The sequence below is a fragment of the Acomys russatus genome, chromosome 16 (genome assembly GCF_903995435.1).
Source record: "Acomys russatus chromosome 16, mAcoRus1.1, whole genome shotgun sequence".
NCBI lineage: Eukaryota > Metazoa > Chordata > Mammalia > Rodentia > Muridae > Acomys > Acomys russatus.
Window position 1 is genome coordinate 23950305 of NC_067152.1, and position 26268 is coordinate 23976572.

At 54.9% G+C, this 26268-nt stretch overlaps 1 protein-coding gene across 3 annotated transcripts in view; it reads right to left on the reverse strand.

The window, feature by feature from the left end:
• The window catches only part of Srcin1 (SRC kinase signaling inhibitor 1), a 65916-nt gene that overhangs the window by 21185 nt on the left and 18463 nt on the right, over positions 1–26268 (reverse strand). For 2 of the 3 annotated variants that reach the window (XM_051158425.1, XM_051158426.1), the window contains 11 exons: positions 21797–22098; positions 18427–18528; positions 11705–11728; positions 6903–7098; positions 6175–6373; positions 5645–5738; positions 4335–5197; positions 3667–3759; positions 3343–3386; positions 2887–3077; positions 1727–1902 (listed from right to left, as the gene is read on the reverse strand). In XM_051158425.1, the coding sequence (XP_051014382.1) occupies positions 1727–1902; positions 2887–3077; positions 3343–3386; positions 3667–3759; positions 4335–5197; positions 5645–5738; positions 6175–6373; positions 6903–7098; positions 11705–11728; positions 18427–18528; positions 21797–22098 (2284 nt within the window). The remainder of the gene's footprint in view (positions 1–1726; positions 1903–2886; positions 3078–3342; positions 3387–3666; positions 3760–4334; positions 5198–5644; positions 5739–6174; positions 6374–6902; positions 7099–11704; positions 11729–18426; positions 18529–21796; positions 22099–26268) is intronic. The other variant, XM_051158427.1, reaches the window with a different exon arrangement.

Here is a 26268-nt window from a genome sequence, read left to right on the forward strand (position 1 = left end):
CCCAGCCTCAACTGCCAGCAGGGTACCAGAAAAGAGGAAGGAACAAAGGAAAATGAACATGGGAGCGGGGGGGGGGGGGGGGGGGGAATGGGGGGGGGGGAAGAAGAGAGCTAGGGTAGGAGGCCAGGGATGGTCTTGAAGCCTAGACCAGAACCATCACAGGACCCAGTCCCCTGCCTCACTCAAAAGAGACAAGCACCAGGCTGGAGAATCCCACCAGCAGTTCCTGGGTTCTCTATAGTGAGATACGTGTGATAAGGGATAGGGGATGGCGATTCTGTGTTAATGGAGAACTGAGGCCCCCAGGAAGCCAGGATCCAGACACTCACGAAGACCAGAGCACAACTCGGTCCTTTCATCCCTTTGCCTCGGTGCTTTGATGGCGCCCTTAATTTCCCTTTAATGTCTCAGTCTAACTCCTTTTGAAAATCCCCAGCCCAGCTCCTCTATGCAAAACGGAAAGAGACAAGGAAAAGTCAGGGACGTGGGGAAACAGAATCCCTGGAAGACAGGATGGGGGGCAGCTGGTCTTCTTAGAGATGAGGCTGTGCCTGTCACTAAATTGTCACACCGGACAACACCGTGGAGGCCTGTAGTTGCTGCTGCTGGCTCGTTTCCACATGAGCCCAGCCCCTTACTGCATCTCAGTTGCATGGTGTCACAGGACTCCTTGCCTTAAATGTTGCCAAAATGCACACCAGGTTTACACGGACCCCCAGGCTGAGCTGTGGACCCTGCCCCCCTCATGGAAGCCCTGGTGTGGCTCCAAATATGACTTAAGTAGGGTAGCACTGTCCAATAGCCTTCATGTCTCCCCTGGTCTCAAGCCCATTAGTACAACCCAAGCCCTCAGCTGCTTCCAAAAGAACTCAAAAAAAAAAAAAAAAAAAAAAAAATCTGGATCCCCTACTGCCCTGTAGCCCTGTGTCACTAGAAAGGACCACAAGTAGAAGAGAGGCCTTTGCCTCAGCCCAAGTAACTCAGGAGAAAAGGCTGTGGTTGGATGGTGGGCGCTGCTTCCTGAATGGACAAGGAAAACCAGCAGCATCTCTCTTCACAGGTGCCAGACAATGGAATTGTGGCCAGACAGCCATTTGCTAAATCTGGATCAGACTGTCTTCTGTTAACCCTTCTGTGTCTAAGCAAGGTTGGGTTGTTCTCTGTTCCTCCTCCTCCAAGACTGCTTAGAGCTCAGCTTCACAGTACTGGGGGGCAGGGGTGGGGGGGCTTTCCTTGACGCTTGGTCTCAGGGATCAGGATGGCAAAGGGGTCAGCAACCACTCGGGCACTCCACCTTCTTGCTCAAGGCAAGGATGAAGTTGCCTAGGTCTTAGGTCAGAAAGCAAGCAAGCAGCAGGTAGAAGGAAAACTGACAGCTGGCTTTATAAGACTTAGCTGCAGGCCACAGGAAGCAATACCATGGCAGAGACAGGCACCAAGCCAGAAAACAAGAAATCAGGAATTATGCCAGATGGCCAAAGGTTTGTGGGTCATAGAGAAAATCAGGCCACAGCGGAGGGTGAAACCAGACTTCAGAACCATCCAACATCATCTGTTATTCCGAAGTAAAGAGTTGTGCGCCCATGTAAATCAGACTGGGTCACCCCAGCCACGCCATGTCATCGTGAGTCGTCCCTCTTCTATGGCTCCCGTCCTCCCCCCCCCCCCCCGCACCCTCCCGCCGCCGCCCTCCCGATCCTGCCCACTCATCGAGACCCAGTCTCACTTGAGCTGCTGAGTAATGAGCTCCTCGTCGTTGAGGTAGCGCAACCGCTCCTCCTCCACCAGGGTGCGCTGCCGCTGCAGCGGGTCCTCCTGCCGCCGCGCCGCCTCCGACACGCGCATGCTCAGCTCCGCCTCGGTGCGCTTCAGCAGCGCGCGCACCGACTCCTGGTTCTGGAGCTGCGGGACGCAAGGATGCATGCGTGGTCTGGGTGGGAGGAGGACGCATATTGCTGGGGAAGGGTGGGCAGAGGGCAGCCCTGCGCAAGCAAAACTCCACAGAAGACTGTGTTGCTGGGCTGAGGGTGCGAGCTGCTGCGAAGTTGTGTCCAGGCAGAAACGGGGATCGAGGACCGAGTTGGGGAGAACCCAGGAGATCTCGGAGATGATAGAGCTCATGGGCGGTTGGGGGGCGGGCAAAATTATGCTGGGCTTCGCCCAAAGCGACGTGGCTGTGGCTGCGACAGTAAAGAGCAGTACAGGGTGGGACACTGGAGGAGTATAATCTGTGTGGCCAAAGGGTGACACTAGATAGAGCCCTGATGACAGTGTGACTGTGTAGCTGTGGACGCAGGTAGCCCTAAGTGGAGACAGAATCTGGGGTGAAGGATTCATATTGAAGTTTGATAGGGTTTACCGCTGTAGCGGAAACTGCAAGATGAAGGTCCAGTTCTGAGCCCAAATGACGTGGGTGGGCGAGATCTTACCCGTGGCCCAGATGGCAGCTCTCTGCCCGCCTCCTCAGCCTGTCTCTGTTCATTATCCTCACCCGACAAGCCCTGAGCCCCTCTTGAAGAGTCTGCACAATGATGCCAGGCTCCTGACAGGTGGGACCATCTGCCAGGCAGGGCGGAGCAGCCACCCCAGGCTCAGGAAGGGGGAGCTGAGGGGACTGTGGGGACTATGGATGCGGATGCAGGGCATGAAGAAACTAGGACCGCCTCCAGAGATACTGCATGGAGCTCAGGAAGGGGGAAGGGGCATAGTGAGGGGACTGAGTTTTAACGAGGAAGTGGAAACTAGAAGAAAGGGAAGCGGAGAAAGGGGTTCAAAGGACCACTGAGCAATGAGAGACTCCGCTAGGCTAGGTGGTGGGGAAAGGTGGGACAGCGCTTGGGGAGCAGGGTCACAGCCAGCAGAGTCGGGGGCGGGAGGGAGCGGTACCTGGAGCTTGCGCAATTGCTGAAGCTGGCCGCGCAGGTCGCTAGCGCTGTTCTGTAGGCCACGCAGGTGCAGCTGCATCTGCAGACGGCTGACGGCAGTGGGCTGCCCTGCAGGGGTGCTGCTGGCCGAGGGCGGGGGAGGGCCCGACACCGGAGTGGCCCCGCTACTCCGACTGCCTGACCCACACGCAGCTGACAGGGACCAGAAGGGTGAGCCATAAGGAAAGTGGAGCAAAAAAGTGAAAGGGAGGGGCCATTCTCTCCACTCGAAGCCCCACCCCCCCAGCCAGAGAGGCACATGGCCAAGACTGTCTACCCTAAGTAGTGGGGAGTCCTAGCAGGAGTAAAGTGGAAATCTGTGGAAAGTCCCATGATGTGGCTACTCACTCGTTGTGCCCCAGTTTAAAGATTAGGAAACTAACCCTAAGACTCTGAGAGGAAGAGAAGGGTCACTCACGTGCTGAGGGAGTAGCTGCTCCATTGGAGCCTTCAATCTTCTCACTGTGATGGAACGAAAAGAAAATGATCATGGGGGCTTGCACTGGCTTCAGACCATCAAAGCTGAATGGATAGGACCCTTAAATGTCACTCTTAGAATATAATAATAATAATAATAATAATAATAATAATAATAATAATAATAATAATAATTTAAAGTGAGTCACTCAGAATCACACAGCAGACACAGGCAGAACTGAGTCCAGGGCTTCTAATTTAGCTCACTGCCCATATCTCTGCCTCAAGCTGAGGCCACACAGTGATACTGGGAGAAGGGTCTCACCTTGGGGTCTCGGGCTCTGAGCCTCGCAGTAGGGCGCTTTGCACTAGCCCCGTGAGGCTGGCAATCTGCTTCTCCATGGCCTCCATTCGCTCCCTGGGGAGGAAGGTGGTTCTGAGCACACCCTCCTGTGAACCTGTGACCCTTCCTACCCACCCCACACCCGGCTCCTGAGATAAGCAACCAGAGGACAGCTAGTCTTCCCCTGACTGCCACACAGCTCTCCACTGTCCCTCTCATCACCGCCACCTCAGGGCCCTACAAGCCTGAAATCCCAGCAGTTGGGGGACCTGATGCAGGAGGATTGCTGAGAATCTGAGTAGCCTGGGCTGCACACTAAAACCCTGTCTCAAGAACACAAAATACAAAAACAAAAAGCCCAACTCCTCCCCATCCCGAGCCTGCGCCCGTGGACTTCAGCTGGGCTCTGTGCTGGACAGCTCTCATTGCTGCCAGAGCACTGAAAGAGCTGCGTCAGCATTCCGTTTTACTGCTGGGTAAACTGAGGCTTGGGGGATATAAACTCCAGTCTCTAGAATCATCACTTGCGACTTCATCCATCCTTCCAATGTCCTCCCTGCCACATCGAAGGAACTCTGGTCGCCCCCTGTGACCTAAGTCCAGAGATTCTGCCACTCCCTTACCCTGTGGCCTCGCCTATGTCCCCTCACCTGGTCTCTGTGTCTTTGGCTGGCACCGGCGGCCCGAACCCCACGAGGGAGCGCTCCCCGGGTCCAGGGAAGAGCTCCGAAGGTGGTGCTCCGGCCGTCGAAGCGCTCCCGGTGCTGCGGGCCTTGCCTCCAGGGCTCTCAGCAAAGACCGAGGAGGAGCCCGAATCTTTGCGAAAGGACTGGCGCACCGGCGAGCCGCGGCTGGGCGGTCCCGAGTAGGGACTGTGCGGTGGCGGGGGTCCCCCGGAGGGCGCCGACACGTCAGCCAGCTTCTGCGGGGACGAGGGCGGCAGACGGAAGCCATAGCTGTCTCCGTAGAGCGGACCGCCGGCCCCGGTCTTGTACAACGAGTCCTCCAGATCCGACTGAAGCGCTGCGGCCGAGTAGGTGCTGAGCGAGCGCACCGAGCCCCGCTTGTACAAGCCGCCCGCACCCGGGTATGCGAACGGGTCACCCGCCGCTGCGGCCAGGCTCAGGCGGCCCTCGTGCAGCAGCCCGTAGGGGTCGGCGTAGAGGCCTTCGCCCTTCACCAGCACCATGCCACCCGCTTTGCCCGCCAGGTCTTCGTCTGGCTTCACGTCGCGCCGTTCCAGGATGGCGCTAGGGCTGGGGCTCACGCCCTGGCTGGCCGGGGCGCCTCCCAGTCGCTCAGCCGCGTGGTGCACGGGGCTGCCGGCGTAAGAGGGAGGGCGGCCCCCGGCATACGAGAGGCGTGAGCGTGAGGGCGAGCCCGATGGCAGTCCCGACGGCAGCCCTGATGGCAATCCTGGAGGCGGCGAGCTAGATGCTAGGTGAGATGCTGGCGACAGGTTGTTGAGGCGCCGCGTGGGCGACGACTCCCGAGACGCGTATACCATCTCTCTCTGCGCAGAAGACAGCCCGAAAAGCCCATGGAGCTAGTCCCGAAGGGAACTTCTTTCCTTTTGCTTGAGAAGCCTGCACCTCCCCCAACCAGGCTTAGGAAACCCCCCTCTGTTCTGCCTTTCCTCTCATACTGCATCCGGGCCCCTTGCCCATCAGTACTCCCAGCATGGGGGTAAACTGTCAGATGGAGAGACATCAGAATGGCAACACTCATCCCATCCTTGATGGGGACCAGGAAGGAGAAGAGAAAAGGGCGTGGCTGGGAGAGCGGCCTTACTAAATATCTATTTAAAGGCTCCTTAAAGAAATCTTGCGTGGACAACGGGGAAGGGCAATGGCCTTGTCTCAGCCTTTAAGTTCCCATCTCCAAACCCGCCCTAGCTCCGTATTCTGCCTAAACTCCATTTGCCCAGTCTCACCCGTGCCTTGGGTGCTCCCTGACATACCCGGAGGTCACCGTTGGTGAGGTGTGAACCAGGAAAAGCAGCATACAGTGGCTCCTTCCTATAGATCTTGATAATACTTCGGTCCTGGATATCTCTGTCAGGGTAGTGAGAGGGACAGAGGGTCACTATGTGCTCCCTAGCTGGGCACAGTGGGGGCAGGCAGCTACTTCAGGCAGACAAGAGGGCCCTGACACCCAACCCTTCCTCCTTTTCCTAACTCCTATACTCAGTGTCTCCTGGTACCTTGGGATACCTGCCACTAGCAAGCAAGCACGAGTGTGTAACACAGACAGACAGAAAGACAAACAGAGACAGAGAGAGGGAGGGGGTCTCCACATGTCATTTCACAGCCTCCCGCCAGAGGAAACCCACAGGATTGGCTGATTTAGCAGAGAGGATGGGGCTCTAGGGCTTGAAGGAGGAGGCAAAGGGTAGAGAAAGGGGATCTAGGGAAGAGAGCCACCAGGGGTCCAGCACTCTTTAAGAGGGCTGCGGGGAAGTCCACCCACCCCCCCTGGGGCCACGCCCACCGGACATCCTCCAGCTCGTAGAAGACGTTGCGCGCCTCGTCTTTGATGAGAATGGCAGTGTTGGGCGACTTAAGCATGCCCATGGTGAGCTTCTGCGGGAACATGTGCGCGATGAGTGCGTGCAGCGTGTCCAGGCTGCTGACCTCATGCGTGATGTGTACACGTCGCGTCTCCTCTCCGAACTGCAGAAACAGGACCCCTGCGAAGGAGACGCGGCCCTCAGGGTCACTGCCTGTGTCAGCCCGCCGGGCACCAGGGGAGCAGTGCGGTGAGCCCTCAGGAACGGCGTCGGTCCCACAGCGGCAGGGTCTGAGGCTGGAGGCCGCCCCAGAGTGCAAATGCACCCACGCGCTCCTCATGCCTCTGGCTAGCACCCGCCTCTCAAAGAACCCACTGGACCCCCAAGTAGCTGGAATCTGGACGCGGAAATAGGGCTGGGGGCTGGAGCTGGTGGGACAGAAACTGCAGGAAAGTCGGGAAAGTTGGAGAGGAGAGAAAAAAATTAAAAGCCTAGAGGAAGAAAAAAAGGGTTGACGAGGGGGCTGAGAGAGCCTAAGGGAAATAGCTCTGAGGACAGCGAGGACTTCGAGGCGGTGACAGCAGTTAGAGAAGGGAGTGGCAGGAGATTGGGGTAGCGACGGGCGGGTGAAGCGGTGGGGGGGGGGCGGGGGGGGGGGGGGAGGGAAGGAGCTGTGGCAGGGCCGGAAGACGAGCAGGCTGGGCAGTACCTGGTGAGCGCAGCTTGGTCTGGCTAGCAGAGCGCGAGAGAGGCAAGCTCTGTCGGAAGCGGTTCATCCTGCTGAAGCCCAGGGGCAGCTCGGCCTCGGACATGGTCTCCAGCGACTCAGCCGAGGCGTAGGACAGCTTGGCTGCCTGGTCTGCCAGCCCTGGCTGGGCTCCCTGAGTATGGCGCGAGCTGCGGGTCTGCAGGGGCAGGGCAGAGCGAGAGGCACCAAGCATGAGCCCCCACCCCCATCTCTTGCTCTGCCACTACCTCCATCTGGGCCCCGGAGCACCGGCCAGCCAGCAACACATGCACACACATTCAGAAGACCGTTCTGTCTCCTGGGTTCCAGACTCAGTGGGTAGCTGCAGAAAAGATTCCCCCAACTTGGCTTCCCTGGGGCACCCAGCAGGTAGGCAGTGGGCTAAGGACTGCGGCACCCTGGGAGGCCATACAAGAAACCATCTGAATTGGACCCGTGGGCCCGCCTGCTATTTTAAGCTTCCAATGAACAACAAAACAACACAAATTTGTCACCGAGGTGAGCAGCAGAATTGTTGAGCAAATTGGAGCATTAGTTCCAGACATTAATTAAGCGGCAGCATCGGGTGTGTGAGCGGCGGGTTTATTCTTCATGGAGTTCAGGGGGCTTGGGGAGCAGGGAGAAATCGCAGCAAATGAGAGACCCCAGGTTTTCGACCCCGGGAGGTGTCTGTGTCCAGAGCCACTGACTTAGAGGACTTAAAAACTAGGAAAGACTCCCAAACCCTCAAGTATACACTGGACCACAACTTTAAAAAGTGTACACTCTGCGTACATGCGAACAAAGCCAGGTATGATGGACACAAGTACGCTGTGCCTGGCTCCACCCCTCCCTGGGGTACACACGCTGTCACACAGCCTGGCTGGTCGTGAGTATGACAGCTGAGAGTGATCTAGAGCTGGGGTAGAGAAGGATGTCACAGATAATTCAGTGAGTCCCTAGGTTCAATTCCCAGTACCCCTCCCCGAAATGAAGGCCTGGAGCTATAGCTCAGAGAGAAGGATGGCATAAAAAGGCCTGACCCGCTGTTTCTTGGGAGGGTGGTGCTATCTCTCAGTTTCAATTGTTCTTCTAGCTCCTACTTTTGGCTCTCAGCCAGGTCCACAACCTCTACCACTCTGTCCTGTCCCCACACTAAACCTGGCTACTATATAGATACTCCATGGTTTAATTTTTTTGTTTGTTTTGGTTTTTGTTGGTTTTTTTTGTTTGTTTGTTTGTTTTGTTTTGTTTGAGACATAGTCTCACTATATAGCCTTGGCTGCCCTGGAGCTGGCTAAGTAGACCAGGCTGGCCTTGAACTCACAGAGAGACCCATCTGCCTCTGCCTTTCAACTGTTGGGATTAAAGGCATGCTCTACCATGTTTGGCTTTCATTTAAGTTATTTACAGGAGAAGGGCAATGAGTCAGGGTCACGCCATTCTGTGGTATGTGCATTCTACATACACATGTTAGCTTACTACCGTGAAAAAAATAAAACGTATTTAATAATATTTATTTATACATTTATAAAATGTATTTAATAGTCTTATTGTCATAGTCAGGTATGTTGGTACATGCCTATAATCCCAGCACAGAAAAGGCTGAGGCAGGAGGATAGCCACGAGTTTGAGGCTAGCCTGGGTTATACTGCTGAGACCTAATCTGAAAACGAACTTCATGAGTCACCTAAAGCCATCGACATCAGCAACCTCAAGTCTGAGAGAGCTTTCCTTACCCATTTTATTCCTTTATGAAACTGAATTTTGAACAGTTGGAACATAATACTTATACAATTGAAAAGACAATAGGAAAGGCATCTCTCCCATTTTGGTTTGTGTTTTTTGAGAACAATGGCTCACTCTGTAGCCATGGCTGGCCCACTGAGTACTGGCTGTATAGCCCAGGCTGGCCTCACACTTGTGTCCATCCTCCTGTGGCTGCCTCCTGATTGTGGAAATTCAGCGAAGCACCACCCAACCTGACAAACCTACCTCTAAAAAGGAATAATGTATTCACCTGTTCAGTGCCTTCCTCCCGCCCCCCAAATCCTGATTATCCTCTAATTAATCTCCATCTTCATATTAAGTCAATTTAGTGTTCCAATCCAATTAGCACTCTTGGAAAGGAAGAGCGTCCTCCAACAAGCAGTGTGCTCAGCTGTCCTCAATGTGGCCTTGAGAGCTTTGGGGGTGGGGTGGGGAATGGAACATTAGACTTGAGGGGCCGCAGAGGAACTTCCAGCCTCAAATGCAACTTGACCAGCAAGGAGGACATCGGGCTTGGAATGTCTGCTTGGGGGGTCTCGCATCCAGACTGTGGAACCTGTGCTTCAGCTCTAAGCTGACCAGCGGGGACAGGGATCCTCCCGCCTTCATCCTCAGAGAAGCCACCAGTGGGAAGCCTATGCAGTAGTGGGGAAGTGTGGACCAGGCTGGTGGGCATGGGGTTGCCAGGCAACTGAAAGGTCAGTGGTTCCCAGGCTGGGGTCGACGAGGGGCTACGGAAGGAAGCTGCTGGCAAGATGAGATATCAGGATAGGAGGGCATGACCAGCGTGACGATGGCCAGTGTCCTGGGGATGGCTGGCCACAAAAACAGAAACTCTAGGAGAAAAGATAGCCACGCCCTTTTCGCTACCTGCTCCTGACTCCACCCTAGCCCCACGGGCATCTTTTCATCCTTTCTACCATTATAGAAAACCCTACAGAGAGGGAGAGGCTACTAATACTTCTTTCTGCTCCCCACCCTACCCCACCACCAAAGCAGAGAAAAATGAGACATCTAGAAGCCACTAGCAGACATGTCCAACTTCTGACATGGCAATGTGACACTCTCATCTACCAAGTCCACACTTGAAAACTGAATAAAAATTACCCCCCCCCCAAAAAAAACCCACAAAGCAAATCTTATTATAATGTTTTAAATACGTTTGTGATTTTGTGCTGGGCCACACTGACAGCCATGTGTGGTCACGGGTTAGACACGCTGGCCACAGGAGATGGCAAGAGAAGGAAACAGGAATTCAAATAGAACTTGAAGAAGGGGCTGCCACGGGAGGCAGTCGTTGGGCCTGTTCCACCAAAGAACTAATGAGACCTGGCCTTGGGCCAGGATGTGGGAGCCCGGGCGAGGGCAGTCAAACCAAGCTCTGAGCTCCCAACAGCTGTCTACAGGCCTGGGCAGAAGCACCTGGGAGGGGTCACAAACTCTCTTCCCAGGATCCATCGTCCCTTAGTGGGCATCTCTGTGAGTGAAGCCTGGGGCTCAAGACTTCTTATGAAACTCTAAAAATCAACTGTAGCATCCAGAGTTGAAATCAGGGCAGAGCCCACAGCTGAGGAAGCCAGCTCCCAGGTGAGGCTTCCTAACAGAGCAAACTGCCTGGGACATGCGTTTTTCTCATCTCTCCAGTCTCGGAGTCAGCCTTGATGATAGGACAGCAATTTAGGAGGCTAAGGGAGGAGGATCACAAATTCAAGGCTTGAACTACAGACATAGGTCAAAGTCAGCCTGGACAACTTAGCAAGACCCTGTCTCAAAATAAAAGGTGAAAAAGAGGTTGGGGAGCTGGATATGACGGTGCACGGGTGGCTCTTTCCACGCTGATGGCCAGCCTGTCCTACATAGCTTGTTCCAGCCCTGCCAGGAAGACTTTGTCTCAAAACCAAACGATAACAAACAAACAAACAAAAATGATACTCTCTAAGAGTTAGTGGGGGTGACTCGGTGGTAGACTGTATGCTCAAAGTTCGATCCCCACCACAGGAGTGGGAGACCACCTCCATGATGAAGATGCTTGTTCGCTTTCCAAAGCGGGAAAACAAAGCCCGGAGGAATTTACTGTGCTAGCCCAGTAGGCTAATTAGGAGTGAGTTAGAATTCACCACTAGGCCATCAGACCCTCAGGTCCACACCCTCTCCTCTCTCCTGCCCCCTCCAGAGAGGTGGGTTGTCAGATAGATACAGCAGTCCATGATATCCTGATTCAAAGGCTTCTGGCAGGAGAAAAAAAAAAAAATGTTTGCACATGGGACACTTGGCAAGTCTGGGTGGTAGCCTGTGAGCCTTCTATAGTGTCTGAGGTTCAAGGGACCACAGATCTCAGACAAGAGGCCACAGCAGGAGGCCGAGGCAGGACTTGTCTCACCCAGCTCTGGGTGTGGGGGCCAAGGAATGCCCAAGGGTGCTCCCCCCAGGGGCATCATGGTGTCCTGGGAGTGGGGAGATAGCATTCCAGTTCTTGATAATACAAACTGTCCAGAGGACCTTGGAAAGCACCCATTCCCCAGGCCTGACCCCCAAGGGGAACAAATTTAAGAGTACAGAGCAAGTGTGTTTGCCTGATCATGGTAGGGAGCTAAAAATAATAATAATAAAAGAGCAGCCATAAGGTCTTCCTTAGAGGGACAATGTAAGTTCATGGTCCAGGCTCCACAGGGAACTTATGAGTTCAGTTTCCTGCCTCCATCAGCAGACTCTCTAGGCTGAGAAATGTCAGAAACCCTTCTCATTCTAAAATTCCTCTAGTAGGCTTGGGAGAGCTGGGGACCAAACCTCCAGTGGTGGTGTTAAAACGCCCACTCTGGATCCATAAGCCCCTGGTAGAGAAACCCAGACTCTCCCCCAAGCAGCAGCCATAGCCGACAGCCCCAGGCCCACCGCCCGAAAAGGAGGAGGCCCGTGCAGACGCACACCCCAGTGCGAAGCGTGTGCAAGGCAGAGGCAGGAAGGGGAAGGCAGGACATGCAGTTGTCACAGAGGCAGAAGCATCGCGCACTGACCTTGAAACTCCAGTAGTTTGGTTGCTGATGGAAATAAGAGAAGAGATGGTTATAAGGGGGTCTGCCAGGAAGTGGGACAGGAACAGATCAGAGATTCTCAGTACTCAACCCTGGGACATGGGCCTCCACCCCCTGGGGAGCAAACACTAGCCAATGCCTGTGCCTCTCAATTCTCTCCTGAGGCTGGACCATCCTGGTTCACCAAGGATGGGCAAGTTCCAGGTCTGCTGGTTGGGGAGCAGGATAGAGCAGTCCAGATGTTTAAAGTGTCTTCCTAGCCATAGTAATTGATCTCAGGGAGAGCTACAGGTCAGAAAAAGCACAGATGACCATGAGACAGCGATCAAAGATTTGAGGGGAGGGCAGTGATAAATCTGGACCATGGGATAGAGATGGCGGTGGTTGTGCTAAGGCCAGGTGAAATGTCCCAGAAAAGATGGCATTCCAGCTCGGCTGGAAAAGGGAAGAGCTGGAGACTGGGGAGAAAGCTGTGCTGAGCAGAGCAGATAGCTTATAGGTACCCTGGAGCAGGTAATGGGGCTGGGAAGAAGCTGAAGAGGGTGAGAGGTCAAAGGAGAAGACTAAATGCCGGAGAGCCTCTAATGGGAATTACATCTACAAATCAAAGTACAGAAAACCCACGAAGGAAACATAGTGAAAAAGGAATGGAACCCCCATGAGGCTGAGGGCAGGAAGTAGATGGTGGTGGCTGGGACCAAGGCCAGGGTAGGCAAGGCCCGTGTGTCAGGATGTGCAAGGATTGTGGAGAAAAGTGGACTGACGCCAGTGACCTCTGGCACTGGGCAGTGGATGGGGAGCTTGGGCAGCACTTGGAGCTACAGAGATGGCCGAGAAGAGTTGGAAGGGGGCCTGAGGCTTCTCCTAGCTCTCAGGAACACAGGGGTCGCCCTGTCCTCCCTAGAGACCAGAAGGCCCTTCCAGATGGCTGGCAACAAGAGAAGGACAGCCCTGAGGAACGGGCTGGTCCTTGGCAAAGCTGAGGGTACCCTGCTGACCGGTGCCAGCCTCAGCAGGAGGACAGAGGCAGCAGATGGCCTGGCCCCAGGGTGCCTGGCACGAGCAGGCAAGATTCTCCAGGCCTCAGAGGCACTGGCAGAGGGGCGGGACCTCGAGGATTCCTACTGGGAAGACATCGGGCTGTGGTGCCCTGTACAACCCGCCCCCCCAGATGCTTTGGGGGCAGGAAAGAGCTGGGAAGCGGGTAAGGATGGCTACTGATCTGAAGACTTGACACTGGCAGCTCTTCAGGGTGGGAGTGATGTCAACTAGGATCCGGGGTGAAGTCTATTTCCCATCACCCTACACACGCATGCACCTGAGCCACAATTCTTTTCTCTCCCAATTTACTGGCTCCAAAAGATGAAAAGCAGGCAGGCACATTTCTGGCAGGAGAAGGGATCAGCAAAGGCTGTAGGGACACAGGGCACCCCCAGCGTGCCGGGGGGATACCCTGAAGGGTACCACAGGAGGGGACAGGGCTTAAAGACCTGAGTCACAGCTCCTGTGACCTTGGGTAGACGGGGAAGCATGGGTACTGGCATCACAGGAGACAGCAGAGGCAGGTTACGGACTCGGAAAGGTCTGTGCTGAAAGTCAAGTCTGCGGACCAGAAATGATGGACGGCTCTGCAGAGAAGACCTCCCGCTCCATACCCACCCCACAGTGGGCACAGGAGCCACCCACAGCTCCTTAAGACATGCAGTGTTGTTCCTGCAGCTAGCTGGTGGACTCAGACACATCCTTGTCTACCTAAGGATGTCACAAACATGCCCAGACCGACAAACACACCCACCAAAGCATGCAGCACTAGAGGTCACCTGATTCAGAGCCATATATACCACACACACACACACACACACACACACACACACACACACACACCAAGGACCCTAGCTAGCACTACGCCCAGTCAAAGACACAGAGGGTGCTAAGACTGGTCACACCCACCCTCAGCACACCCTAAAGCCATAGGGGCATGGACACCCATTCACATACATACACAAACACCAGCTACAGGGAATAGTACGCAAGGACCAGCAGGACAGCTCAGTGGGTAAAGGTGCTTGCCGCCAAGCCTGATGATCTGAGTTCGACACCTGGAGCTCACATGGTGGAACAAGCGAACCAGCTCCCGAACACTGCCTTCTCACTTACACATACACACCATTGGCTAGAGCATTCCCCGTCCCCATACACACACCCCCATAAATAAATGTAATTTTCATTAGAGCAATAGGGAAAGTACACACAGGCTCAGAGAAAATGTCTTTTGTCTGTTCCCCTCTACCAGCTGGGTCAGGACACCTTCAGCCAGTATCCAACGGCTACAATGGCCTCATCAATCGTGTGTCAGAAGAGTTGATATCCTGAATCAAGATGGAATTGTCCCATCCCTAATTCTGTCATCAGTCTCAGCACAAGGGACTCGGGGTACCTGGTATAGACAACAGGGACCCGCAACTGGTGTCCCTAGATGATAGACAGACAAGATCTGGCTACAGCCACACTGACTATGCCCTCACCGTGGGTTCCAAGGCCTGTGCACACCCACTAGTCAGTGCCTGGAAGGCCCAGGCTCACAAACACGCCCAAGGGAATAGGGTGGCTGGTGTCAGTAAATAGGAAAGGTCATCCTAGCTCTGGGAAGGGTACAGATGGAAGGGGAGCTGTATTTGTGTTTAAGGGACTTACATGGACGAATGTCACTGCTGTCTGGGCCCTAGGACTTACAGCTCTGAGGGTCAGAGCCTTCTCAAGTGAGCCTTGTCTCCTTCCTTGGTCCTCTCTTCAAACTTGGGAAGAAGAATCCTTTCTGCTGGCCCCAGCTACATGGTCTCCCAGCAACTCACTGTCCTTGGAGGGGAAAATTGCAGCAGGGAGAAACCCCAGGGGAGATGGGCCACCAACCACTCTTCCAGGTGTTAACCCATGGGACCACCCTGCTGACAGGGAGCAGAAGTTCCTCCCCTATTGTGCAAGAGGGACACCTCTGATCCACACCCTTACCCCCTTCCTCAGCCCCTGCCTGACACACACCTGCTATGTAGCAATGTCCTCAACAAATCTGTGGCAACGAACAAATGCCAACCAAGCAAGCCAGGCAAGGCCAGCAGGGAAGAGGTGTGGTTCTAAACGCTAGGCCTGCTTTCCCCTCCCTCCATCTCCTAGCCAGGGCTGTTCTGAGCCTTTTCCTAAGCATGTCACAGGTCTAGGAAACCCTCAAAGAATAGCAGGGATAGCCAGGCGTGGTGGCGCACACCTTTACTCCCAGCACTCGGGAGGCAGAGGCAGGTGGATCACTGTGAGTTCGAGGACAGCCTGGTCTACAAAGCGAGGCCAGGACAGCCAGGACTACAAGAGAAATCCTGTCTCCAAAAAACAAAAACAAACAAACAAACAAAACCCCCAAAAGAATGGCAGGGATCTTGGTGTTGCACTTGGGAGGCAGAGACATGTGGAGCTCTGAGAGTTCAAGGCCAGGTTCCAGGACAGCCAGATATATATATTATTGTGTGTATATATTCAATATATATAATATGCATTGTATGTGTATATATACATATAATAGAAAATCATCTCAAATAAATAAAAATAAAAGGCAGGGACAGGAGGGATCTTGTTCCCTCTGCTCTTCCCCTACAAGACCTCACCAAAGGCAAGCGCAGGGAGGGTTAGCCTTCCCAGAACTCAGGGACCGCAAAAGAAAAAGCTGAGCAGCAGAGAAACTGACAGGGAAGGCTTGGAGGAGCTGGGACAACAGAAGAGCCAACCCATCCCTCAGGACTAAGCTTTCAGCCATGGGGGAGGGGACTTCCCCAGGGTGCCGAGGAAGTAAGCTACACCCCCCCCTCCCTCTCCAGAGTGGAGGGAACAGCTTTTTTCCCCCTCCGGGCTTAGTAGTTAACCCCTATCACGCCTCTCCGGTACATCCAGTACTTTTTCTTGGGGTTGTCTGTCCTAGAGCTGGCCCTCCTCCGCCCATTCCAGCCTCTGAGGGGCCGGACGGATCCCCATTCCGACCTTACCTCAGCTCTTTCCCCTTCTTCCCTTGGGCAAATGTCTCGGGGGTAGGCTAGGTGTCCTCATGACCCCTTCTTGACCTCGGGGCCCTAGGGAGCATCCTCCGGAGAGGAAGGCCGGCCACGAGTCGCACCCCCTTCCTTAGTCCCCAGACTGACGCACACACCCACCTCCCAACTCCTGTGAACTGGAATCTACGTAAACGCCAGCTCCCAACCTACGGCTACGCCACACGCCCCGGTGGCCGCCAGCCTGCTACCTCCTTGCCGCGCACGGCCCTCCCCCAGGGGTTTGCAGCGATACCCGCAGCTCCGAGCCCTGCGGAAGCTGAGTGTGCGGGGAGGGGGTGCGCTGCGGAAGCCACATAGCGTCCAGGGCCGGGGAGCACCACAGAAGGTCATGACTTTCTGAGGTTGGGGGAGGGGGGCGCCTGCCGCATTTGGGGGTGAGGGGCCGACCCACGTGGAAGGCACCTGCTGCGGTGGAGGAAGGGAGGGGGGCGTTTCTCCAAGATCGAAAACCCGCTGCAGTCGCGCGCCCCGCACCCCTAGTCCTCCGAGCCGCGGATCGGGACTCGATCTCCAGGTCCCCGCCCCCCCCCCCCCCCCTCCCGCTGAACCCAACGCGGCCACCGAGTCCCCACAGCTGCTCACCCTTACCTGCGGCCACAGGTGCACGCTGGGGGTCGGATCCCAGGTTGGGCGGGGGAGGGAGAACGGCCCGCTACTCCTACCCGCGCGGGCTCTCCCCTCCCCCGGCCGCCTCCGCAGCCGCCGCCGGTGCCCTTTGCTGCAGTGCTAGAGCTGTCGCCGCCGCCGAGCCGGCCCGGGCCCCGGTCGCCCGGGTAACCGCGACTCCACCTGGCGCGGCGCGTAGCGCTGCCGCCGTGCGCATCTCCTCTCGGCCCCCCTCCCGCGGCGCGGCCCCGCCGGCGCAGCCCCGCCGAAGAGCAGAGGCGGCTGGTGGCTGCGTCGCCGCGGTCACCCGATACGCCGGCCCGCCGCCCGGGACTCGGGTTGCAGCAGGAGGGAGCGAGGTTAGACAGCTTAAACGCGGGGGAGGGGCTGTGGCTTGGTCTAACCTCTGGTCCCTTCCCAGGATCCTCTTCACTGCACCCACCTCCAAAGGTCTTAGTTACCCCCGCCCTCCCGGTCCTTAGCCTCCACTCAGCAGCGCCCTTTTGCCCCTTTAATCCTCCCATGACTTAATCCCCGACCAAGTCTGGGAGGCCTAGGATGCCTAAATTTCCCTGTTGGCCTCTCATCATGCCTTGCTGTGTAACTCTGGTCCTTTGCTGGAATGTCTCTGTGCCTTAGCTTTACAAAAAAACGAACCTCAGACTTATCCCTGGTAGGAGGACTATAAGATGTACAGAGAGATGTCAAGAACCTGGGCTTACTATTAAGCTCTGGGGCAAAGGTCCCCCACAAACTCTCTTTCCTCCATCTGAGTGTTATTCCAGACAGACCTTAACCTCACCACAGGACACAACTGAGGCCACTGGAGGCCAGGCCCTTCACCCAAAGCCCTAATCCTGCCCCACACTCCATCTAAAGGACCTGAGGTAACAGGGACCTGCCTGCCCATCCTGTGCCTGTCTTCCGTACATCACTGTCGTTGTCCCAACTGCACTGACTGCCAATGGTTTCCACCACACACATGGCCACTCAAGACAACTCTCTCCCACCTGTCATCCGACCTTCAGAACAGACGCGTCCCTTGTTCCTCTGTTCCCCCAAGTTCATCCTAAATGGGGCTGAGAGCCAGAAAGGAGACAGCTCCAAGCCCTGAGAGGGATGCCCAGTAGGTCAAAGCTGTTACTGGATAAGTTCCTCTCAGTCCAGGCACCCCAGCTCTGGAGGTTCATCATATCCTAGCTGGTCACAATCTCTTCGCGTTTTCCTTGGCAAAGTCAAGCTTGAATGCAGGAAGAACTGGACCTCTTCCACTCAGTGAACTGGCAGCCACTGCCTTTCTTCTACTACAACAACCGTCAAGTCCGAAACTCCCTGGCTTCAGGTACAGTTTGAACTCCTGTTCCCCCCCCCCTCCCCCCCCATGTCTGTTATTTCTCCCCTGGCAGTGTCCAGGCCTGAGCTGGGAGTATATGCTGAAATGTATGCTATCATGAAAAATGAGGCTCAGTGAGGAACCGGGAGAGGGGCTCAGAAGCAACTGCTAGACGCCCTAGTCCTTTTTTAAAAAGTGCAAGAAGGGTAAGAGGAAGAGACCACGCAGAACTTCCTGGTGGTCAGACGGGGGTGGGGGTGGGGGGGAGAGAGGCAGGCTCCCCTCAGAACAGAACTATGGAGCCTAGACAGGGCAGTTAAGATGAGATTAAGAGCCTCCTAAGAGCCCAAGGAACAAGACTAGGTCCTCTTGTTTAAACGAGAGAAATAACTTTATTGGTTTGTTGATTTGTTTTTAAATTGTAACTTTCCCTCAAAAAGGTTCCGACTGGATTTGGGGAGGTGACGGTGAGGAGTCAGTCAGGGGAGATGTGACTACAGGGCATGGGAAGGTTACTGAAAACGAGGGCTCGTACATAAAAGAGAACAGGTGAAAAATAAAAATGTTCAGCATCCCTCCCCACACACACACACAAAAAAATAGGGCTTCCCCAAAGCCAAGCTCCCGCCATGGATTCTTTTGGATTTTTCCGGGGGAGATGGGTGGCTCACCTGGGCAGGCTGGCCAGCCCCGGAGGAAGGGTTGGAGTCGCTGTGGAGGTGGGAGCAGAGGGAGCCGAGGAGGCACACAGGGTCCACGGTCCAGCCGCCGACCTGTGTGTGTGAAGCAAGGGACACCCCATTAGGGGGAGCGGGCAGGAGCCGCTGGGGATGGAAGCAGACAGGGATGGACATACGTAAGTTCCCAGGGCACAGGGAAGATGGTCAGAGTCATGGTGGGTGGTGCGCTAACTCGGGCCCCAATTTTTTTTTTTTTTTTTTTTGGCATGACAGGATGGGGCCTTCCCCACCTGATAATTCTGATTTCCGGTTCACAACTGCCTCCTGGCACACTCAGTCAACGTTTGCCTCCTCTCCTTCCTAAAGAGGTCACACCTCTGACCTCACAGTGATGGGGGTCACTGGACAGGAATGACCTCACTCCTGTTGTCTCTGCCATCTCTGTAGAAGTGACTTCCTTCTCCTACCCAAGGCCACCAGACTTGACTCCTCCAGGACCTTCTCCTCCTGCCCCTGGCCCTCTGGCTCCAGAGTCGTCTCTCTGCCAACCAACCATTCCTTCTCCAAATGTTCTCCCAGCCTCACACCACAGCTGCACCACGCTCGGGTACTCCACCCAACTGAACGGGACCCTGGGTCCTGCCATTGAACCTCTAAGGGAGCAGACGGGGGGTGGGACAGGAGAAAGGGATGAACCAGAGCAGAGCATGACTGAGCTTCCATTCACTACTCCATAAGTATTTGCTAATTCCTTCCTGAGTGCTCACCAGCCTCCTCCTACCAAGGCACATAAGTGTCCCATGCCAGGCTTGGTGCCCCTTGAAGCCGCCACCTGACTACTCACATTTTTTTTTTCCTGCTAAACCTCCCAGACAGGTGTGTGACCAAGGTGTCCAGTTTCTCACCATGCCTGGTCTCCGAACCACTGAAACTGACCTCCACGGCGTCTTCACACCTCTGCCCAGACCCACCTAGACTTCGGCACCGCTGGCCCCACAGCCTCATCCCTGACCATCACACTCTGCTTTAATGGCCCTCTCACACCCCAGTCCCACCTCTCTTTCTCTTCTCTCTCTCTTCACTGTTCTTGTTTTGTTTTTCAAGACAGGCTTTCTCTCTGTAGCCTTTTTTTTTTTTTTTTTTTTCAAGACAGGGTTTCTCTGTGTAGCCTTGGCCATCCTGGACTCACTTTGTAGACCAGGCTGGCCTCGAACTCACAGCGATACGCCTGCCTCTGCCTCCCGAGTGCTGGGATTAAAGGCGTGCGCTACCATGCCCGGGCTTCTCTTCACTGTTCTTAAGTCTGCTGAAACCATGGTCCCTCTGGAGTCCAGAAATGTATATAAGGTGGCCCCTTGGCATCCTGGGAAGCGCCCTCCCAACTTCTCACCCCACCCCCACCCCCACCCTGTGATTCTCACCCGTTTCTGTTTCTTTCCCAGGGACTGACATCTCCCTGTCAGCTCAAAGTTTGCTTTCAGTTCTCATGTAGCCCAATTTGGCTACTAAGGATGGCCTTGAACTCTCATTATCTTCCCCTCACCCACTCCCAAAGTAATGGGATGACAGGCATGAGCCGTTTACAGCCAGTTTGGGCAGTGCTGGGAATCAAACCCACAGCTCCGGCATGCCAGGCCGAGCTCAGCCCCAGCCCTTGGCTGTGTGGTTTTTGTCTTTTGTTTGCTTGTTAAAGATTTATTTATTTATTTATTTATTACTTATACAGTATTCTGCCTGCTTGTAGGCCAGAAGAGGGCACCAGATCATTATAAATGGTTGTGAGCCACCATGTGGTTGCTGGGAATTGAACTCAGGACCTTTGGAAAAACAGCCAATGCTCTTAACCTCTGAGCCATCTCTCCAGCCTCATGTTTTCTCCCCCCCCCCCCCCCCCCGTCACTCCCTTATAGGGCCAGGCAACCAACAACCCTTGCTTAGTCTCCCCTCCCACTCTGTCCACACACTCCTTTCCTTCCTCTCCTCCTTCCCCTGCCTTAAGTCACCCAACTCCCAGCCTCAGTTTACTGTTTGTTGCAAATAGGACCCTCCTGGTCTCTACTGGCCCACCACACATTACCAGCCTGCCCCCACATGACACACTGAAACACCGCCTGCCTCTCCCAGTCTTCTGCACCAGCCAGAGGGAACCTCTGTGCCATGTCCCAAGTCCACTCAAGCCCATGCTGCCTGCCCGGAACCTGCTGATACAGTATTTTCTTCCTCTGTTCAGCTAAGCTTCATAGAGGGAGCACCTCCACCAGGCAGCCTTCTATCAGGCCAGTGCAACTGTTATCTTTGATCCTCAGACACCCCCACTGCCCACCCCGGTCCCCACAGACAACTGACCAGGACTCTCATACAATGTTTAATCTTCTTTCCACCGATCCCCTAAGGAGGTTAGGGACCTAGCTAAGCCTAAAACTCCTCCTGGTCCTCATCAACCTGGATCGTGCTCCTAAGGGGACTCTGGAGTCAGGGAAAATGCAAAAGCCAGACAGAGATAGAGAGGACATGTCGGGGCAAGTAGGGGGGGGGGTCACAGAAACACACCACTGTCTCTATGGTGAGGGGAACATATCCATCCTCTGATCCCTAGCCACACTGAGGAGCTTCTGGGAAAGGAACTGGGTGACTGATGGGATGCTGATGGGGGACCCACTGTCATCCTTCTCCCACAAGGGACATTTCCCAAGTTTCCAGAGCTGAGACACATCCGCCATGATGGCCCTCTCGACGATGCAGGGCTAAACACAGAATACTAGTCCTGAGAGAAAAAAAATTCTCAAAAAAGTTGGTGCTTGGGCAGAGAGGAGCATTAAGGAATCCAGGCTGGGGGAGACTGAGAAGGAAAGCATCCTCTAGCCCTTGGCCCTAGGCCAGAGGCAGAGGCCCCAGGCCCTCCCTAAGCCTTACTTGGAGAGAGCAGTGAGAGTCAAGGGATACTGAGGCATCCAGGTCAGTCACACAGGAGACAGTGCTGGGAATCTGTTCTGGGCTCTGTTCAAACTAGGACTAGGGACAGGTTAAATACAACCTTCCAATTTTTCCAAGGCCAAGAGAGAGGCCGCAGCCAAGCATTTCAGCTCTCCCACTGGATCCAGGCCAGTAGCCTCAGTGCCCAGAGGCCCTTCCCTTTCTCTCAATCATCCCTTTGGCCTCCGAGACACACCTTCCAGCCCCTTCCTCCCACATTCTGCCCATACCCACCCAAACTCTTGAAGCAGATGGCAGGGACCTGAGACTGACCCAGACTCCAGAAAAGACCAGAGGGCCCTGGAGACAAAACTCCCCAACTCCAGGCTCCCAGTTCTGCCCCAGATCCCAGTGATCCCTACAGATCCTGGCCCCAGCTCACACTCACCTGCTCTCGCATCCTGTCCTGTTGACCTCGCAGGGCCAGGGCGTGCTGTGGGTACTTGCTCTTCAGGTGGTCCATGAACGCATCCCGCTTGCGGTCAGCATCCGCCTTCTGGAGCCCGCTCAGCGCCTCCAGGCTCTGGGCAGCGATCACCGTGTGCCGCCGCTCGGAAGTGTGCACCAGCCCCACGTTGGAGAAGCGCCGGCCCCCGCTGCCGGCGCCGCCCCCACCCCCCAGGGTCCGGTATTCCCGAGGGTACTCGGCATCGTCAGCAGACAGCATGGGAGGGCTGCTCCGCTCCGGATCTGCGAGAGGGGAAAAGGTCTGGGATCACCAAGGCGCCATGCCAAGGGGTTGCCTATCTCCCACAAGTGTTCCTGTGGGGCAGGGTGGGACCTGATGGGGCCAGAGAGGCCTCTGGGAGAAGAAAGAGAGTAGGAGTTATAATGAGGTGAACTTAGAATTCCAGGTTGAGGGTGGGAAGCTGGTCCTGCATGCGGCTTGCTCTTTAGTTGGCTTCGGAGCCGGAGCCGGCAGGGGACACTGCTGGGCAGGGGGACAAGGAGAGGAGAGGGGTATTGGAGGTGTCTTGGTCACCTCTCCAACTATACACTTGGACCCCTTCCTAAAGATAGGGAAAGGAACTGCACTGTGCTCCAGAACACTCTCTCAGGAGAGGCTGGAGCTGCGGAGTGCCTTCTCCAGAGCATTCAGGACTGTATCCTCTAGCTGGGGCCTCTCTAGGAGAGGGACCAGGGAACCATGGGGGTGGGGTGGGAGGGGCAAAGTTCAGCCACAGAGCTTCTTCCCAGGAATGAATGGAGGCCCAGAGTCTGGGGCTGAAAGACTCCTTTTCCCTCCCTCCCCATAGACAGACAGATGGACAGACAGCAGAGGCTGGGCACAGAGAGGACAGTGAGAGATGGACTGGGACAAACTTAAAGGAGAAAGCAGTCAGACAAAACAAGTCAACTCTCCCCTCTTCTCCCCAGTCCTCCCCCCCCCTTTTCAATATCTCCCCAAGACCCACAAGGGACGCACAGGGGACAAAGGACAGAACAGAAGCAGGTGGGGGGGGAGGCCGGGGGTTGAGGTTTCACACAAACTCTTAATCCCCTCCCACGTCCCCTCAGCCACCTCTTCCTCCAGCTCCCAGCATTCCCCTGCCTGGCCTTGCTTTCCCTGCCTTCACCCCCTAAGGAAGGCAGGCCCTGCTTGGTACCCACCTCAGCCATGTTTCTGGACAGGAAATACAGAGTGCCTGCCCTCTTCCCCAGAAGTCACCTTACTGAGAGACAGCAGTCAACATACACACCACCTGAGCCCTACTGCCTACAGAGTGGCCACCCGTGAGCTTGGCCTGGGTAGGAATGCTGTATCAAGCCCACCCACCCTGACCCCATCCCGTCAGCTAGGCTTGCACTCACAGCACCCTCCCACTGCAGAGCTCCTGGAAGGACAGACTGGGCCAAAAGGAGACAAGGCTGGGAATCCTGGGACTCAGCCAGGTTCAAGAAAGCCCTCTTCCCTCCACACAACTGCTTAGCAGGCCTGCTGCCAGGCCACACTCACTCGAGACGGAGCCACATTTCAAGACTGCCTCAGCACCAACACACATTTGCACATGTGTGCACTACACACACACACACACAGAACCATTCCACCACCAACACACTCAAGAAGACAGAACAACAACAAGACAAGGACACTCCATGAGGTACCTCAGAGGATGGGGGGGGATGGGGGGAGGGGGGAGGGAGGGAGAGAGGAGAGGCACCCTGACACACACACCACATGACACACACTTCCAGGCTGTGGCCCAGGCATATGCATCTGGGGTTCACAGGCCCAGAGGACACAGCATCTCTCAATCACAAAAACAACAGCTCCCACAGGCACTAAAGTCATCAGCTGCATCCACCATTGCCATAGCTCTCAGCACTCCCGTCTGGCGCGTGTTCTTGTGGTGGTCCCCCGGTTTCTGGGATGGCTTTGCCAAACTGCAGAAACCCAATGGCAAGTCCAAAGATACAGGGAGTAACAAAAGGCCGGTGTGGTCCCAACATCACCGCCATTCCTCCCTGGACAGACGACAATGTGCGCTGAACAGAGTAAACACTGAGTACCTCATGTAGGGCTCCTTCTTTACTTACTGGTCTCCCCACAACGCTCAGGGCCCGAGTCACCACCTCTGACCTTCCGGGCACCCTTTGTCCCTTTCACCACAGTTACCATCCTTTGTGAGGCTCCCCAAGTGATGTTGACACACAGTGATTTGAAGACAATTGTTTTATATCTATACCCCTCTAGGTGTATGTGTGTGTGTGTGTGTCATAAGATATAAATTTTACTTACTTAACTATTGTGTGTCTTGCTACATGTAGTTCAGGCTGGCCTCGATTTCTGACCCTCCTGCCTCAGCTTCTCAAGGGCTGGGGTTTCCGGAAGTGTTTTATAGTTTATTCGTTACCCCTTTAGTTTCATACATTAGAACAAATCTGAGGGAGGAAGCCAGGCCGCTAGCTTTAAAGATATTATTCCTCTGAGTGGCAATCAGTTTCCTCTTAAGTATATACAGTCAAGTTCAAAGTGAAGTAGGGTTAACAGAAGCAATGGTGAACTGACACTCTGCCCACCGTTCCCACATAACAAAAGAAACCAGAGCCAAAGCCAGCTGACTAAGGCTAAGGACCCAGGGGCCATCTTCCCATCAGTCTCCGCCCTTGGGGAACTTGAGGCAGGCCAGGGTGGCCAGGGTCTGAGGCTGAGAAGGACAGCCTGGGTAATAAAGGAGAGCGGGCTGAGGGCTCTGCAGGTGTAGACTCCAGCCTCCCTCCTTCACGACACCTAGAACGTCGTACCCTACTGAGGACAGGAGAGCAGGAGGTCTCCGTGGCTAAGGGCACTGTGCTCTGTGAAATCCTCCTCCTCTTCTCTGAACCATGTATGTGTTTTGTCTGGCCTTATTACTAGACCTAACTCTGGGCCCAGACTACCTCTCCTCCTGCTGGCCCACTTTGTCCCAGAGGGCCCTCTGGACACATAATGGACTTCCCTCCTGGCCTCAGATCATCTCCTCCTCCACCCCTGCACCCCACACTGGCCCTCCTTCCCCACTCTTGGGAGGACATCAGACAGTGTACCAGCCCAAGGTAGGCGATGATCATGGGGACCCTGGGAGGGACCCAGGATGGTGGTGGCACGGAGGAAGGCGTGGAGCATAAGCACCAGCTGTACTTTAGGTCTGCTGTGACATAATTCTCTCCTGGTGGCAGTTGGGAAGGGACTGATGAGCAGGCTTGAGTGTCAAGGACAACAGGGACAAGCACCTTCACTGCCTCACGGAGGACAGGTATCGCCCGCCAGATGCCCAGGCACTGGACACTGGGGTTGGGGATGCTCTCTGGCATGGGCAGAGGCCAGGGAGGGGCTTGTATCTGAAAGTGTAGGAGCAGTTTAAGAACTTTGGAGCTCCTAGGCTTTGCTCAGTAAGAGGGTGAGGTAAGTCAGGCAATCCTGATTTCTTGCTTGGTGCATATCTTACATCTTTCTACAGGGCCCGGTGGAGCTGGGAGGACCAGCCTGAGCTGAAGAAGGAATAATCAAAAGAGATCCACTGGGGCTGGAGAGATGGCTCAGTGGTTAAGAGCACTGATTGCTCTTCCAGAGGTCATGAGTTCAATTCCCAGCAACCACATGGTGGCTCACAACCATCTATAATGTGACCTGATGCCCTTTTCAGCACTGTATGCATAATAATAAATATCTTTTTAAAAAGATTCACTTATATTCATTCATTTATTTCCTCTCTCTCTCTCTCTCTCTCTCTCTCTCTCTCTCTCTCTCTCTCTCACACACACACACACACACACACACCAGGGTCCCACATAACCGAAGCTGGCCTCAAACTCCCTATGTAGCCAAGGATAGCCTTGATCCTCTTCCCTTCCCTTTTGAGTGCTGGGACTCGAGGAATGTGCCCCCATGCCTGATTTAAGCACCACTGAGGCTCAAACCCAGGAGTTCTTCATGCACGCTAGGCAAGCACTCAACCAGCTAAGCTACATCCCAGCCCCATGATTATTTAGAGCCAGGACACCCGAAGTTAGACCTAGGCCAAGTCACCTTCCCTTAGGTTGAATCGGCTCCTCCCCTAGGGATCCCAGTTACTCATTCATTAGCCAAGCAGACCCTTCCCTGATGAGTCAGGGGTCTAATCTGTAAAACAGGGGTGTTAACCTCCAAACCCTGCGCCTGTGACAATGACGAAGAAGAGAGTGCATCGTTTCCAGTGAGAGACATTCCCAGCTGGGCACATTGGTCTCCCAACTCCCTCTGAGCCGAATGCAGCTATCAGCATAGTCTCCAAGCTGCCCTGACCCTCTCTGAACTGTGCAGTTTAAGGGGAAAAGCCAGGGTGATCGATGGCTCCAATAGGCTGGCAGCGGGCTCCAGGCCCAGTGACCAAATCAATG